General features: G+C 42.7%; 1 protein-coding gene across 3 annotated transcripts in view; it reads right to left on the bottom strand.

Moving 5' to 3' along the window:
* The window catches only part of ZNF704 (zinc finger protein 704), a 279,969-nt gene that overhangs the window by 40,083 nt on the left and 223,268 nt on the right, over positions 1–16,618 (bottom strand). For all 3 annotated transcript variants that reach the window (XR_011466752.1, XR_011466753.1, XM_070382209.1), the window contains exons 5-7: positions 15,445–15,545; positions 6,257–6,524; positions 3,896–4,000 (exon numbers count right to left, since the gene is read on the bottom strand). Coding sequence is in view for 1 of the 3 variants with exons in the window: in XM_070382209.1 (XP_070238310.1) it covers positions 3,896–4,000; positions 6,257–6,524; positions 15,445–15,545 (474 nt within the window). In the remaining 2 variants the exon portion in view is untranslated. The remainder of the gene's footprint in view (positions 1–3,895; positions 4,001–6,256; positions 6,525–15,444; positions 15,546–16,618) is intronic.

Raw genomic sequence — 16,618 nt, 5'->3', positions numbered from 1 at the left:
GGTTTTAATTTCTTCTAACAAACAATTTTGAATCCTCCATCCAAGTGTTTGGGGGAAAAAAAAAACAAAAACCAGCTAAAGAGCTAATAAGCACTATTTCAGGTCTGGAGATGATTTCTCTGACCTGAAGCCTCTTGTCATGGCCCTTGGATAGCAGATTGATTAGCTTCTACTTACTTACATGGGGCCTATTATGGACCAGATTTTGTGCAGTCCAACCTTCACATATTGAAGCCCTAATTCTCACTGTGGCTGTATTTGGAGATGGAGCCTTTACGGGAGTAATTAAAGGTATGTGCTGCCTGTGTGCTAAGCTGCTTCAGTCATGTCCAACTCTTTGTGACCGTATGAACTGTAGCCAACCAGGCTCCTCTGTCTAAGGGATTTTCCAGGCAAGATGCTGACTGGGTTGCCATGCCCTCCTCCAGGGGATCTTCCTGACCCAGGGATGGAACCTGCATCTCTTAGGTCTCCTACGCTGGCAGGCGAGTTCTTTACCACTAATGCCACCAAATGAATTCAAAAGGGTGGGACCCAACGGCTCTCTCTCCATCTCCCCGCCTCCAAAAGAAAAGGCCATGTGGGGACATATTGAGAAGGTGGCCTCTGACAAGTCAGCAGGAGGGGTCAGCTAGCACATTGGTCTGAGATTTCTGGCTTCCAGAACTGGGAGAAAATAAATGTGGGTTGTTTAAACCACCCAGTCTGCTATTACGGCAGACTAACACAGGGGCCGAGAGCTCTCAGTTTTCTGCCCTGAGAAGACAGGGAAAGAAAGGGAAATAATTAGAAGAAAAGAGGAGTCACTGGGGAAAAACAGGTCAAGAAAGCTGTAATTAACCATGGTCTTCTCCCTACCCTATGCCCATAGCCTTGGGCTAGAAAAGACTGAACCTATAGTTATGTTTGTGAATATGCAGATCGACTTTCTCAGCTATACACCTCTGGGAAGAAGTCTTACCCAGGGAACTTATTAAAGCCCCCAATTCAGGAAGTCCAGAGTAGGCAAATGAATAAATAAAATTCTGCAAACCTTGGGATTTCACAGAAGGAGATTATTTCTACTTTCTAGGAAGCATATGAAAGCATCTCCTCTTCAATACTAGGTCTCAAAGACAGGGGAGAAAAGGAAATCTTAAATGGGGTTGACAACCTCAGGGTACTTGCTTTTGAGTAAAATAAGAAATGCGTTCATTAAAGAGGATTGGCTACCCACTCCAGTATTCTTGCCTGGAGAATTCCATGGACAGAGGGCTACAGTCCATGGGGGTCACAAAGAGTCGGACACGACTGAGTAACTAACACTTTCAATAAAATAGCAACTGCTCTGTTCATCAGTTTGGATAAAGTGGAAGCCACCCCTAATACTAGTGCCTTATCATTTGAAACTTTTAGAGCTTTTGTCTGAAAACCCTATTACACAAATGTAGGAGGTGGGGATTCACGTGTTCTCAGTCAGCCTGTTTCCCCATCTTCTAAGGGTGGGACTAGCAGCTGTGGAGAATTCAGGGACGGTTGCTGGCACCCAGTCAGTGGACATGGACAGTCCTATGCTAGGAGGTGTGGAGTTGTGAGATCCAGCCCCCAGTGTAAGTGGGCAGACAGCAAGCAGCTACTTTTTTACTCTTTTAAAAAAAGACATGCTTGAGAGTAGGACAACATGAAGAACACTTTGAGTAGTAAACCTTGTCATCCTTCTAGAATAAAACAAAAGCCTTGGTAAAGGGCAGCTTTCCCTACTCCCTTACCTTTATTTTTAAATAGTAATGGCAAGCTTGACTGCTAAAGCCATCTAAAATCAGATAGATTGGGAATTCTCTGGTGAAAGAATAAATTAGTAGCTCACATAGGATTTTAGTGGGAATCTACTTAACGCAGTTATTCTACATACTTTCCGTCAAAGCTCTAGTCCAGGATGTCGCTGGTAACCAATCGAGAGTGAAGTGAGGAACTCTGAAAAATCTAGGACCTTGAGAGGAGGGCCGAGATATCCATAGTATCCATAGAGAGAAAAGTCTTAAACTTTGCTTGTTGAGAAATCAACAAGAGGAGGGAGCCTCACTGGTGTCCTGCCGTGTCAGCCGCTTAGGAGATTCAGGGGACTTAAAACTAGTGAAAACCACTCACAGTGATGTCACTTTATTTCAAAAGGAAATGATTTAATTAATAGAACAAAGGGGAAAATATTCCATTTGGGCTGATAAAAGAGGTAACTTGAAAGGAAATCTGAACTGCGATGTTCTGTCTACATGCTGTACTTATTTTTTCACCAGATGAGCAATGTGGGGTATGTTTCTGAAAATTCAGCTCTAATCAAAGACAGGACTGAACAGAATTCAGAAGAGTAGGTCTCTGTAATTCTATGTTTGGAGCTGCCTCTCTGAGTTAGAAGGGTAGTCTCAAATGTCATATTGAGAGCCACTCTGGTCTTTTTATGTCTATCCAAAAAAAAAAAAAAAGTTGCCAAAAAGGCTGACACCCACCTTGGGGGAATTATTGCTCTTGCCAGAAGCAAAACTAATACCTCCACATCTAATCTCTTCTTTTTAAATGTTTGTAACAAGGTCATCCATCGTATTCTTGTTCTTTGAGAACAACCAGCAGTTCCCACTCTTCATGAAGCCGGCACCTTTCATAATTACTCCAGATCCACCATACTGCTTAAAAATCCAATTCTAGGGGTATTTTCTGGAAGCCACAAGATTTTCAAATTGCTGCCAGCAGGATGCTTTTTTATTGTTGACCATTCCTCTAAGGAATTTAATAACTATTCTTTGACAGAGCACAGCATAAATGATTGAGCCACTTTCATTTTTATCAGCTCCACAGGAGGCCTTAGCATTTGCTGGAAACCTCTGGGAGTTGCCAGCGGTTGCAATAAGAAGCTTTTGTGAGGTCCTTGGGGAGGGGGTGGAGAGGAGAAAATAAGGTTAATATCTATTATCAAAAGCCACTTTCTGAACCTTATCAGGAGTTGTAAACCCCTGAGCATGAGCAGTGTGGAGGGCTATGGATATTCTGTGATAAGCTGTAAAAGACTCAATATCTTCTAAATGAATAGTTAGGAATCAAGTAAATTCATGGTGAGTTTTCAGACAGTAATTATTTAATATGTCAAATCAATTCTAAAATAATCCTTAAATCCGACGGCATATTTCAATACTCATTTATTTGCAAATTACCCATCAGCATGGATTATTTAGGCTTTAGAAGAAAAAAGTTGATTTCAGTTTCTACTATCTGAACTTTCAGAATGACATACCCACAAACAATAATTTCAAAGTCAAATTGTATATAGTTGAAAGAAAAAGTGAAAGTGTTAGTCGCTCAGTTGTGTCCGACTCTTTGTGACCCCATGGACTGTAGTTCACCAGGCTCCTCTGTCCATGGAATTCTCCAGGCAAGAATACTGGAATGAGTAGCCATTCTCTTCTCCAGGGGATCTTTCTGACCAAGAGATAGAACCCAGGCAGATTGCAGGCAGATTCTTTACCATCTGAGCCACCAGAGAGCTCATAATGATACACGCCATTTACCTGTAGAGTCTCTTCCTTTTATCTTTGGGGTCTGAGTTCAACTATTAATTTTATAAAGCCTTTAGGAAACATACAAATACACCACCCATACAAAAAAATCTTGATATATTTCCAACAAGATGTTTATCAACAGATGAAACTGTCTTTTACTTTCTAAAATTCCCGTCAAAACACCTTTTCACAGAGAAGTTGGGCTAGTCTGGACCACAAGATAGCTTGGTGAGCTTACAAATATCACTTTAAAAAAAATTATTCTGGCATTCTAATTTTTGTCTTTTATTTTGCATGTTTCTACAATTTGTTCTCTAAATGTATGCTTGGCTTTGACCAGATTTCTGGCTTTTTGCTTTTCTACTTACTGGAATGCCTGTGAAGGTAACTGGAGGAGACTGCCAAGAAATGCTGAAGCTGCTGCCGTTGGGGGTGAACTTGGCTGCTCCTGGAATGGTCACGGGGGGTGTGGCCTATCAAATAGAAAACAGAGAAAGTTGTTTTGAAAGAATATTTCTCCTTGGAGTCTTAAGCTGTCATTACCAAAATAAGGCTTCAGAAATAATCTCAGCTTTATTAATGACAAAATTATAATAGGAGGAGATTAAGCATGGTTAAAGAAAGTAGCTAAACTTTTTATACATCTAAAGCAATCTAAGGTATAGGAGGAGAAGGTTTTTGGCTGCTAGTTTCTGAATAGAAATTTGATTATACATACACATACCTATCTTAGGACATCTGTGAGATACAATTCCTTGTTATCAAGTTGGGAGAGATGGTAGGTTGACAATTACATTTTGGGAAGGTAATTTGGCAATACATGTCAAAATTCTTAGTGTTCTGTACACTAGCTATTCCACTTCTAGAATTTATTCTAAAGAAATGGACACAAGGATGTTCATTGCATAACTATGTATTGTATTTTTTTAAAAAAAACTGGAAACACATAGGGAAAATGATGCTGAAGAACACTCGTTGGCATGGGAAAATGTTCATGAGATATCAAGTGGAGACAACAAAGCACAGAGAAAACAGTACTGTAATAGACTCCATTTTTAAAATGCACACGTAGAACAGTCCTGAAGGACCATATGAACCAAGGGGCTTCCTTGTTGTTGGGACTTGGGATGGATTTTCTTTCTTTGCTCATGTTTTTAATATCTTTATGTTGAACACTTATAACTATAAACAGAAAAATCCCAATGCTGTGAATCTATAGTTTGGGAAGGAACTTCTAGATCCCTTAGTGTATGTTCCAACTCTCATTAAATACATAAGAAAAATAATTTAAGTTGGTTCAAGCCCATGATTTTGGACCTAAATGCAATATTGACAAACAAGAACTAAGGGATGAATTATCCTTTTTGAATAGAAGAGTCAGGAATGAAAGTTGCTGCATCAACTAATTTAATAATTAGCGCTATTCCATTGCTCTTGAGTTGAAGTCTACTTAATAAATGGCTGAATGACTTCTCTTCAGGGTTAGTTTTACTACTTTTATAGATATAGTTGCTAGTGGCAGTGGTTTTGTAACTGGCACCGTTGGAAAATATTTTGGCAATACATAGCTGTTCATGCTGTATCCTAAGACTTAGTAATTACTCTTCTGGAAATTCAATGGGGAGAAAAAACAACTACTGGCACAGAAGTGTCCTCACTAGCCTTATTGATGATAATTAAAAAGTAGATACCTAACATAAGAGAAAGAAACAACTTGATGTTTTGATTTAATTGAATTCAGTCATATATTCAGTTCTACGGAGAGTGTTTATAAACAGGAGTGGAAGAACACAAATTACAAATATGTACAGGAGAGTTTTCTTTTAAAAAGTTACATAAAGTAGTTGAAAATTATGGGGAAACTGTTTTTTTTTTTTTTTTCTTTATTTGAGCGTATTGAAATTTTATTAATCGACACTTAAAAGAGTTCAGAATTGCTGGGGGAGGAAGGAGTTTTAGCTGTGTCCTGTATTTGCAGGATTTGTCTCTAAGGCCTTAACAGACTTTAGAGTGAGGCAGAATCACCTGGAGGGTTTGTTAAACACAGACTGCTCGGCCTCACCCCTCGCTTCTGGTCTGCAGGTCTGGGAATGTGAATTTCTAACAAATTCCCAGGTGACGCTGACACTGTTGATCTGCTGAACACTGACAACCATGGCTCCAGCCTAACTAACTCCAGAGAGTTAGTTACCAATTCAGAGAGTCGGGGCACAAAGTCCTGGATCTGCAGTACAGGATGAGGCTGTCATTGTGCCAACGCTTTTCAAAGTTCATCTTTTAATTTATATAATTTTTTTTATCTAACAAGTACTCACATCATGTGCCAGGCACCCTCCTGAGAGTGTTACAATATTAAGGATTTTAATCCTCATAACAACTTCTCAGGGATCAGATCTTCAGTCAGTTTTGGGAAGTTCAAGAACACCCTAGGGTCCAATCTGCTTGAGATTCTGTCTTTAAAAGGAGAAAAAAGGCAAACTCTGCTACTGGGCTCTCCTGGATGCTGTTCTTCCACTGAGCTATCCTTTACTCACCCTGGAATAGGAAATGGCAACTCAGTCCAGTATTCTTGCCTGGGGAATCCCATGGATAGAAGAGCCTGATGAGCTACAGTCCATGGCGTTACAAAGAGTCAGACACAACAGTAACAATCCTTAACTCACAGGTCAGAATGCTACTGCTTTTGGTTAGGAGTAAAGTGATTGCTCTCATGATCCCTGGCCAGTCACCTGGTAAGCGTGGTCAGTATGCACGAGGTAGAGGGTGGTGGGAGCAGAGCGGCTCAAGGGTGTCATCAGTTTTGTCTCGGTTTTGGCACAAGGAGTTTCTGTTCGGCTGGAATCAGGGATGGGAAAAGTAGGAGGCGAAGCCAGGGATTGAGAGGGTGAAACTGGGGCCAGGCTGCTCAGACCGTCTGCCACGGAGTCTGTGTTGAGCTTGATCTCAGTGTAGTAAAAGTCTTCTTCTCCATCACTGTAGTCAGACTCCCCAACACGCCTAATGCAAAAGAGAGCAAAGCAATCCTACTCACCCACACTGCTTTCTTGCCTTGAGATCTTGTACATGCTGTTCCTTCTGTCTGGAATGCTTTTCCTCTGTCCTGTCTGCTTGGCAAACTTCTACTTATCCTGCAACTGTCCACTTCCGGGGGAAGCCTTCCTTGATATCTTAAAGCAATTGACTCAACTAATCAACCAATCAATCAATTATTCAAAAAAAATTTATTGAGAGTCTACTATGTCCAGGCACTTTTTTAGGAACCCAATATTAGAGTGAACAAAACAGATTCTGCCCTGATGGAACGTACAGTCTAGTGGAAGAGGCAGACAAGAAACTTGTAACAGAATGCATCAAAAATAAATAATAATATCCCTAGGAACAAACCTGCCTAAGGAGGTAAAAGACCTGCATTTGGAAAACTATCTGACACTGATGAAAGAAATTGAAGACAACACAAACAGATGGAAAAATACACCACGTTATTGGATAAGAAGAATTAATATTGTTAAAATGACCACACTCTCCAAGGCAATCTACAGAGTCAATGCAATTCCTATTAAAATACCAATGACATTTTTCATTGAACTAGAACAAATAATTTAAAAAGTTGTCTGAAAACACAAAAGACTCCAAATAGCTAAAACAATCTTGAGAAAGAACAGAGCTGGAAGAATCATGCTCCCTGACTTCTGACTATACTGTAAAATTACAGTAAACAAAACAGTAGGGTACTGGCATAAAGGGGATTCCCAGGTGGCTCAGTGGGTAAAGAATCCACCTGCAATGAAGGAGATACAGCAGCCACAGGTTTGATTCCTGTGTCAGGAAGATCCCCTGGATGAGGGCATGGCAATCCACTCCAGCATTTTAGATTGGAGAATCCCATGGACAGAGGAGCATGGCAGGTTACAGTCTGTAGGGTCTCAAAGAGTTAGACACGACTGAAGTGACTGAGCATGCATGCACTGGCATAAGAACATATTTATAGATTGATGGAACAGAATAGAGAGCCCAGAAATAGACTTACACACTTATGGTCCATTAATCTATGACAAAGGAGGCTAGAATATACAATGGAAAAACAGTAGTCTCTTCCACACATGTTGCTGGGAAAACTGGACAGCCACATGTAAATGAATGAAATTAGAACATTCTTTAACACCATATACAAAAATAAGCTCAAAATGGATTATTAAAGACCTAAACGTAAGACATTACACCACAAAACTGCTAAAAGAAAACATAGGCACAGCACTCTTTGACATCTATTGTAGCAATATTTTTTTTTCAAGTCTGTCTCCTAAAGCAAAGGAAATAGAAGCAAAAATAAGGAAATGGGACCTAATTAAACTTAAAAACTTTTGCACAGCAAAGGAAACTATCAACAAAGTGAAAAGACAAACTAATGATTGGGAGTAAATATTTTCAGAGGACGTGACCGATAAGGGGTTAATATTCAAAATATATAAATAGCTCATTAACTCAACATTAAAAAAACAAACAATTCTATTTAAAAAATGAGCAGAAGAACTAAATAGACTTTTTCCCAAAGAGGATATGCAGGTGGCCAAAAAAGATGAAAAGATGCTAATTATTAGGGAAATGGAAATCAAACCAATAATACCAACAATGAAATGTTACCTTACACCTGTCAGAATGGCTATCATCAAAAAGAACACAACAAATGTTGGTGAGTAGGTGGAGAAAAGGCAGCTCTCATACACTGTTGGTGGGAAGGTAAACTGGGGCAGTCACTGTGGAAAATAGTATGGAGGTTTCTTAAAAATCTAAAAATAGAACTATCATATAACCTAGCAATTCCACTCCTGGGTATATATCTGAAAAAAAAAATCAGAAACATCAATTTGAAAAGATACATGCACCCTGATGTTCATAGCAGCATTATTTATAATTGCCAAGATATGGAAGCAACCTAAATGTCCATCAACATACAATTAGATAAAGAAGACACTACATACACACACACTCACACACACACTGGTGGCTCAGATGGTAAAGAATTCGCCAGCAATGCAGAAGACCCGAATTTGATCCCTGGGTTGGGAAGATCTCTTGTAGAAGGAAATAGAAACCCACTCCAGTATTCTTGCCTGGAGAGTTCCATGGACAGAGGAGCCTGGCGGGCTATAGTCCATGGTGTTGTAAGCAGTCTGACACTATTGAGCTACTCTCTCACACACACACACACACACTCATACTACTCATGCATAAAGAATGAAATTTTGCCATTGTAACAACATGAATGGACTTAGAGGGTATTATGCCAAGTGAGATAAGTCAGACAGAGAAAGATAAATACTATGATATTACTTGTATGTGGAATCTAAAAAATACAAAAAACTAGTGAATATGACAAAAAAGAAACAGATATAGAGAACAAACCAGTAGTTAAGGAGGGGGAGGGGAAGTATAGGGGTAGAGGATTAAGAGGTATAAACTATTATGGATAAAATAAACTACAAGGATGTATGCATGTATGTCAAAGTTGCTCAGTTGTGTCCAACTCTTTGTGACCTCATGGACTATAGCCTGCCAGGCTCCTCTGTCCATGGTATTCTCCAGTCAAGAATACTCAAGTGGGTAGCCATTCCCTTCTCTAGCAGATCTTCTCAACCCGGGATCAAACCCAGGTCTCCCCATTGCAGGTGAATTCTTTACTGTCGGAACCACCAGGGAAGCCCAAGAATACTGGAGTGGGTAGCCTATCCCTTCTCCAGCAGATCTTCTCAACTCAGGGATTGAACCCAGGTCTCCCCATTGCAGGCAAATTCTTTACTGTTGGAACCACCAGGGAAGCCCAAGAACACTGGAGTTGGTAGCCTATCCCTTCTCCAGAGGATCTTCCCAACCCAGGAATTGAACTGCAGTCTCCTGCATTGCAGGCGGATTCTTTACCAGCTAAGCTACAAGACTGTATTACTGTAAAACACAGGGCATATAGCCAATATTTTATTTAGTAAATATAAATGAACTATAATCATAAAAATTGTGAATTACCATACAGTACGTGTGCAACTTATATAATATTATTCATTAACCATAAGTCAATTTAAAAAAAGTAAACCCATAAAGAAACAGATATTTAGGTCTCCCACACTGTAGGCAGAGGCTTTACCATCTGAGCCACCAGGGAAGTCCATTTAATACATTGCTGCTGCTAAGTCGCTTCAGTCGTGTCCGACTCTGTGCGACCCCATAGACGGCAGCCCACCAGGCTCCCCTGTCCCTGGGATTCTCCAGGCAAGAACACTGGAGTGTGTTGCCATTTCCTTCTCCAATGCATGGAAGTAAAAAGTGAAAGTGAAGTTGCTCAGTCGTGTCCGACTCTTAGCAACCCATGGACTGTAGTCCTCCAGGCTCCTCCGGCCATGAGATTTTCCAGGCAAGAGTACTGGAGTGGGGTGCCATTGCCTTCTCCATTTAATACATTAGGTAGTGATAAATCCCAGAAAGAAAAATTAAGCAGCATTAAGACCACCCTTAATCAGGGCAAGCGATGGGGGACATTATTTTAAATAGAGTATTCATAGGAAGACTCTGAGGAGATGACAGTTGAGCAGAGGTCTCAATGAGGTGAGGGAAAAACCCTTGTGGGAACTATGGGAGAAGAATGCACAGAACCCTGGGGTTGGCTGGCTTGTTGCTTTCTGAGAAGGACGGAGAGGTAGGTGGCTGGTGCTCAGGGCACCAGGCAAAGAGTGATGGGAGAAGAATGGGAAGGAAGGCAGAGACACAGTGGCACAGGGCTTTGTAGCCCTGGGGAAAATTTGGTATTTTGTTCCAAATACGATGGAAGCCTCTGGGGATTTTGAAGTATCTAGGTTACTTGTTATTTTTATTTTTTAAAATTGATGTATAGTAAGTACAGTTAATTTACAATGTTGTGTTAGTTTCAGGTGTATAGCAAAGTGCCATATGTGTGTGTGTGCATGCGTGTGTGTGTATTCTTTTTCAGATTTGTTTCCATTATAGGTTGCTGCTGCTGCTAAGTTGCTGCTAAGTCGCTTCAGTCGTGTCCGGCACTGTGTGACCCCATAGACGGCAGCCCACCAGGCTCCCCCTGTCCCTGGGATTCTCTGGGCAAGAACACTGGAGTGGGTTGCCATTTCCTTCTCCAATGCATGGAAGTGAAAAGTGTAAGTGAAGTCGTTCAGCCGTGTCCGACTCTCAGCGACCCCATGGACTGTAGCCTACCAGGCTCCTCCACCCATGGGATTTTCCAGGCAAGAGTACTGGAGTGGGGTGCCACTGCCTTCTCCACCATTATAGGTTACCACAGGATATCGAGGATAGTTCCCTGCACTATACAGTAAGTCCTTGTGGTTTATCTGCTTTATACATAGTAGTGTGTATTTGTTCATCCCAAGCTCCTAATTTCTCTCTCCCCACTCCACCCCTTCCTCTTCTATGCCCTTTGAGAACCATAAATTTGTTCTCTAATGCCACCTAATGCCATTTGCAACATGACTGGACCTAGATATTATCACATTAAGTGAAGTAAGATAGAGAAAGACAAAGATCATATTCTATCACTTTTATATGGAATCTAAAAATAATGATACCAATGAACTTATCTACAAAACAGAAACCGACTCACAGACATAAAGTACTTTTAAAAGGCTCACCCTGGCCACTGTCTGGAGAAAGAACAGAGGATGGGAGGGCAAGAGGAACAGGAGCCAGTGAGCAGGCTGTGGAGTGGTTGACAGTGGCCGGGCGAGGGGTAGGGGAGCAAGTGACCTGAGCTCTCAAACTGGGGACTTCTTTTGAGGGACAGGCATCAGAATTTAGCTTCAAACAGTTAAATCCTCTGAGCTCCCTTTGAAGAAGTGGAAGTGAAAGACGCTCAGCGTGTCCGATTCTTTGGGATCCCCTGGAATTCTCCAGGCGGTCGCACTGGAGTGGGTAGACGTACCCTTCTCCAGGGGATCTCCCCAACCCAGGGATCAAACCCAGGTCTCCCACGTTGCAGGCAGATTCTTTACCACCTGAGCCACCAGGGAAGCCCAGGAATGCTGGAGTGGGTTGCCATTCCCTTCTCCAGGGGACCTTTCCCACCCAGGGATCGAACCCAGGTCTCCTGCATTGTAGGCAGATTCTTTACCAACTGAGCCACCACGGAATTACTTTGAAGTGTGTTCATTTCAATTCACTTTATTTATTTAATGATTTGGTGCATTTCTGTAATTGTTTTAAACCTCTGTCGCCTCCCTAAGACAGATTCTTTAGGGCTGTGTCTTGTTCATTTTTGTTTAATAGATACCACATGTTTCAGTGCATCTGGCACACAGTAGGTGCCTGTTAAATGCTGAATGAATGAAAGAAAGAAGCCGATGCTATAGCACAGTGATTACCAACATGAATTCTGGAGTTACATTGCCAGGGTTCGAATCCTGACACCTCCCAGCTGCCTGTGTAATTTTAGCAGCCTGTGCCCTTATATAAAGCAGCATAGCACAGCTGGCCTTCCGTGTCCACCGGGAGCCTACTAAACACAGTACTTAGAGGTGTAGAGCACTCACGTGTCAGTTCAGTTCAGTCGCTCAGTCGTGTCCAACTCTTTGCGACCCCATGAATCACAGCACGCCAGGCCTCCCTGTCCATCACCAACTCCCAGAGTTCACCCAGACTCACGTCCATCGAGTCAGTGATGCCATCCAGCCATCTCATCCTCTGTCGTCCCCTTCTCCTCCTGCCCCCAATCCCTCCCAGCATCACAGTCTTGTCCAATGAGTCAACTCTTCGCATGAGGTGGCCAAAGTACTCGAGTTTCAGCTTTAGCATCATTCCTTCCAAAGAAATCCCAGGGCTGATCTCCTTCAGAATGGACTGGTTGGATCTCCTTGCAGTCCAAGGGACTCTCAAGAGTCTTCTCCAACACCACAGTTCAAAAGCATCAATAAGCACTAAATGTTTATTAAATAAAAATAAGGCTGATGCTAGAAAGACTCAGTGTTTACTATCATCAGGAAAAGTATCTTCTGCTGCTTCCTCAGGTTCTTCTGAGACACAGAAAATTGTGTTTTTCCACAGTAAGTTTTGTGGAAAAGAAAATAACTGTCAAGGGTGTGTGTGTGTGTGGGCTCAGTCGTGTCCAACTCTTTGCAATCCCATGAACTGTAGCCTACCAGGCTCCTTTGTCCATGGGATTTTCCAGGCAGGAATACGGGAGTGGGTTGCCACGCCCTCCTCCAGGGGATCTTCCCGACCCAGGGATCGAAGCGGCATCTCTTGCATCTCCTGCATTGGTAGGCAGATTGTTTACCACCGGACCTCCTGGGAAGCCTGTCAAATAACTAATATTTGTTGGATTTGAGGATTTCTAGGGAAATGATGCACATTCTTGCAGCTGGTTTTATGGGATGGGATCTGTAAATGTTGCTTTCCTGGGGCATCTCCAAGTTTCATGACCATATCTGGCAGGAGCAGGGCACTGACTCAGAATAAACTTTTTTCCACTGACAATCCCTGCACAGAACCTAAAATACAAATCTCCCTTTCTCCTGGGCCTTGCTGTTCAGCCAGATCAGCGGCTTCTCCCAGCCTGGCTCTGTTTCCCCTGAGCTCTCTGCCTGAGGCATCTAGGGAGGTGTCTGCTCCGTATCAGGTCAGGCAGGGCTTGGCTCTCCTACAAGCAAAGCATCAAAGACCCCAGAGAGTGGGCCGAAGAATGTGCATCTGTTCTATTTCTGTCCCCACTTCCTCTCCAGGAAAGGGCGAGCCGAGTCGCTACCGGCTGCCGAGTGCTACTAATAGACACGCAGGCCTGGGGAACATCGTGTGTCCTACACCGGGATAAATCAGGATCAGCCCCTGGTGTGTAAGAACGGAGTGAGAATTACGAGAAAACGGAGCACTTCTTATGCTGGTGTGGTGTGCACTGCAGCTATATCAGATGCAAGATATGTATTTGGGGGCTTGGGCTAAGCTACCTTCTTCACAAGCCAATCAACACTCATTAAAAACTGCCCCATCCTCCTATAGGCTCCCAGGCACATTCCTGGGTAGTGGCTGGCAGAGATGGGGATTCTAACTCATCAAGGCCATGTGAAGCACGCAGAGGAAAAAGGGAATCCCAGGGGAGCAAATACAGCGCCTGCTGTACTTGAATTTCACCCACCAGGAGAGCACCCTGGAAGCTCAAAAGAAACTCATGTGATGCCACTTACAGTCTATAAACACATAGATAGGGTATGTGTTTCTGTGTGGTGTTGAATATGATTTGACTTTTGGGGGAGATGGACTTTAAAACAAAGACCCGCAGCTCCTGAATCTAGCTTCAGAAAGCTCTTTCTAAACGTTCAAATAACTGAGTTATTTACACTGTGAGCTGTGCTGATGGTGAGAGTTGAGCGAAGACGCCATGGGGTGTCCTTCCCTGAAGGAGTGGGTTCTGTGTGGGGTTTCTTGGAGGGTGGAGTGGACCCTCTGGCTAGTGGAGCGGAAGCCCTGCTTTGCTGGGCCATGACCATGGTGCTTGGTGATTTTTCACATGCCATGCCCTGGAAAGGTCTGGCTATGTCCCCAGTATTCCCAGCCTATGGGTGAGGGAGCTGGATTCCTGCTTCTCTCCAGCCATGGCAGGAGCCCACCCACAGGAATCAGCAAAATCACCTTGGAACCCGTTCTTGTTTTCTTTTTCTATCACTTTTTATGGATGATGCCTTGCCTAAATTTATCCTTGGCTGGGCCAAGTGCCTATAGTGCTTATTTCTCAGCAGTCACAGCAAGGAGATTCAACAAGTCAATCCCGAAGGAAATCAACCCTGAATATTCATTGGAAGGACTGACACTGAAGTTGAGGCTACAATTCTTTGGCCACCTGATGCGAAGAGCTGATTCACTGAAGACGACCCTGATGCTGCAAAATATCAAAGGCAAGAGGAGAAGGGGGTGACAGAGGATGAGATGGTTGGGTGGCATCACCAACTCAATGGACAAGAGTTTGAGTCAACTCAGCAAGAAGGAAAGCCTGGTATTCTGCAGTCCATGGGGCTGCAAAGAGACACGACTTAGCAACCGAACACCAACAACATCTTTTTGAAAGGACCCCTCAGTGTCCAAGCACTTGGGGGCTCAGTCATGTGTCTGGCTTTGCCTTGTGCACAGTTTATCACTTATAGCTTTTCGAGATCCCTTCTTAGTTCCACATCCCTGGACAAGAAAGACCCACAGACTAAAGAACAAGAGGCTGTACCATCACAGCCCTTCTGGAGTGGCCCCTAATCCCTGCTGCGCAAAACTTCGTTTTATCTTTCCTTAGAAAGGTTTTGTATAACACAGGGAAATGTGTCTGTTGTACAAATAAAGGACTTATTTGGGCAACAGAAAAGGATAGAGCAGGTCATCAGGCTTCATAAGAATAGCAACACTGATTGTCACTGTGGTTCTTAAACCCTTTTCAGGCTATGTCTGCCTTTGAGGCACAAAGTCATTAACACACTCCACTGGGGAAAAAAATTGCACATATAATTTTACAAACATTTTCAGGGGGTCTAAGGACTCCTTACCCTACCCTACCCTGGTGCTCCATCTTTTACAAATCACTCTCACATACGTTTTATTTTTGACCATCACACATGACCCTGCAGGGCGGATATTCTGAGTTTCTTTTTCATAGGGAACTGAGGCTTCGAGCAGCAGCTTGCTTAATATCACTTGGTGAGTGCATTAGGGAGGCTTCACAGCTCTAAGTCCATGTTCTTTCCACTTGCCACACTGGCCTGTATTATCTGCAGTGGCCATCTCCGTAGTGATTAGGAAGACCACGCAGGCCCAGTCTCTGTTTCTGTGTTCAGAATTTTTAAGGCACAATGAGAAGTGTAATTCTGAGTGTAGGTGGTCCTGGACTGAACTTGATGGAGATACACCCAGCTCCAAAGGGAGGGCTCCTTACCCGAGATGAATGGTCCGGATGTGCTTCTGGATACCCACTGCAGTACTCAGAACCTTCCCACAGTTCTTCCAGAGGCATTTGAACATCACCTTCATGGAGTTCTAGAAAGGGAAGACAAGGTTACATTAAAATGAAAACTAACCCATCAACATAACAGCTTCCCAGTCTCTTGACTATAACTCAGCACACCATTCTAGGAAACCCCCCAGGTGAGGATCTTAGTGACCTCAGAGATTTTCTTGCTTCCTTCTTAAATACTGAGCCCGGCTGGAACATTTAGTTTACTTTTTAAAAAATATATTTTTAATCGAGGGATAATTGATTTACAATATTGTGTTGGTGTCTGCCATATATCAACATGAATCAGCCACAGGTATATATATATGTCTGCTCCCTCTTGAACCTCCCTCCCACCCCATTAGTTCACTTTTTTTTAAGGTGGTTACAGTGTCTTTCAGGCATTGTGCTGTGCTCAGTCGCTCAATCATGTCTGACTCTTCGTGATCCCATGGACTGTAGCCCACCAGGCTCCCCTGTCCATGGGGATTCTCCAGGCAAGAATACTAGAATGGCCTGCCATGCCCTTCCTCAGGGAATCTTCCCAACCCAGGGATGGAACTCAGGTCTCCTGCATTCCAGGTGGGTTCTTTATCATCTGAGCCACCAGGGAAACCCGGCATTAATGACAGTGAATTTTAGAATATTCATTGAGCACTTACTATGTGCCAAGTGCTAGTCTAAGAGTTTATCTCATTTAATCCTAAAAGATGAATACTATTATCATCACCATTTTACAGATTCATGGAAAGCTTCAGTAAAACATGCCTAGTCAATGGAGCCAGCTTCGAGCAAAACCAGAATGTGAGTTTTGGAAGTCTGGCTCCTGGAACTACTCTCTCCACCAGGACACAAATCTATCTTCTCCTATGAGGATCTTAGAAGTTTTCCAAAACAGTCCAGCAAAGTGATTGAGAGCCCTGATTTTGGACTTACTCTCTCAAGTCCTAGTTTTCTTATTTATCAAGTAAGAACAATAGTACCTGTCTCATAGGGTTATTATGATGATTAAATAGGGTCACGAAAGCAAAATCGTTTAGCACAATACTGACGGGAGTAATTATTCAACCAATGGCAGCTATTATGGTCTTATTACGATATACTTCCTGGAGTGAAT

Source organism: Bos mutus, chromosome 14, assembly GCF_027580195.1.
Source record: "Bos mutus isolate GX-2022 chromosome 14, NWIPB_WYAK_1.1, whole genome shotgun sequence".
Taxonomy (NCBI): domain Eukaryota; kingdom Metazoa; phylum Chordata; class Mammalia; order Artiodactyla; family Bovidae; genus Bos; species Bos mutus.
The sequence above is the reverse complement of the archived record's forward strand: the minus strand, read 5'-3'. Positions and strand labels throughout refer to the sequence as shown.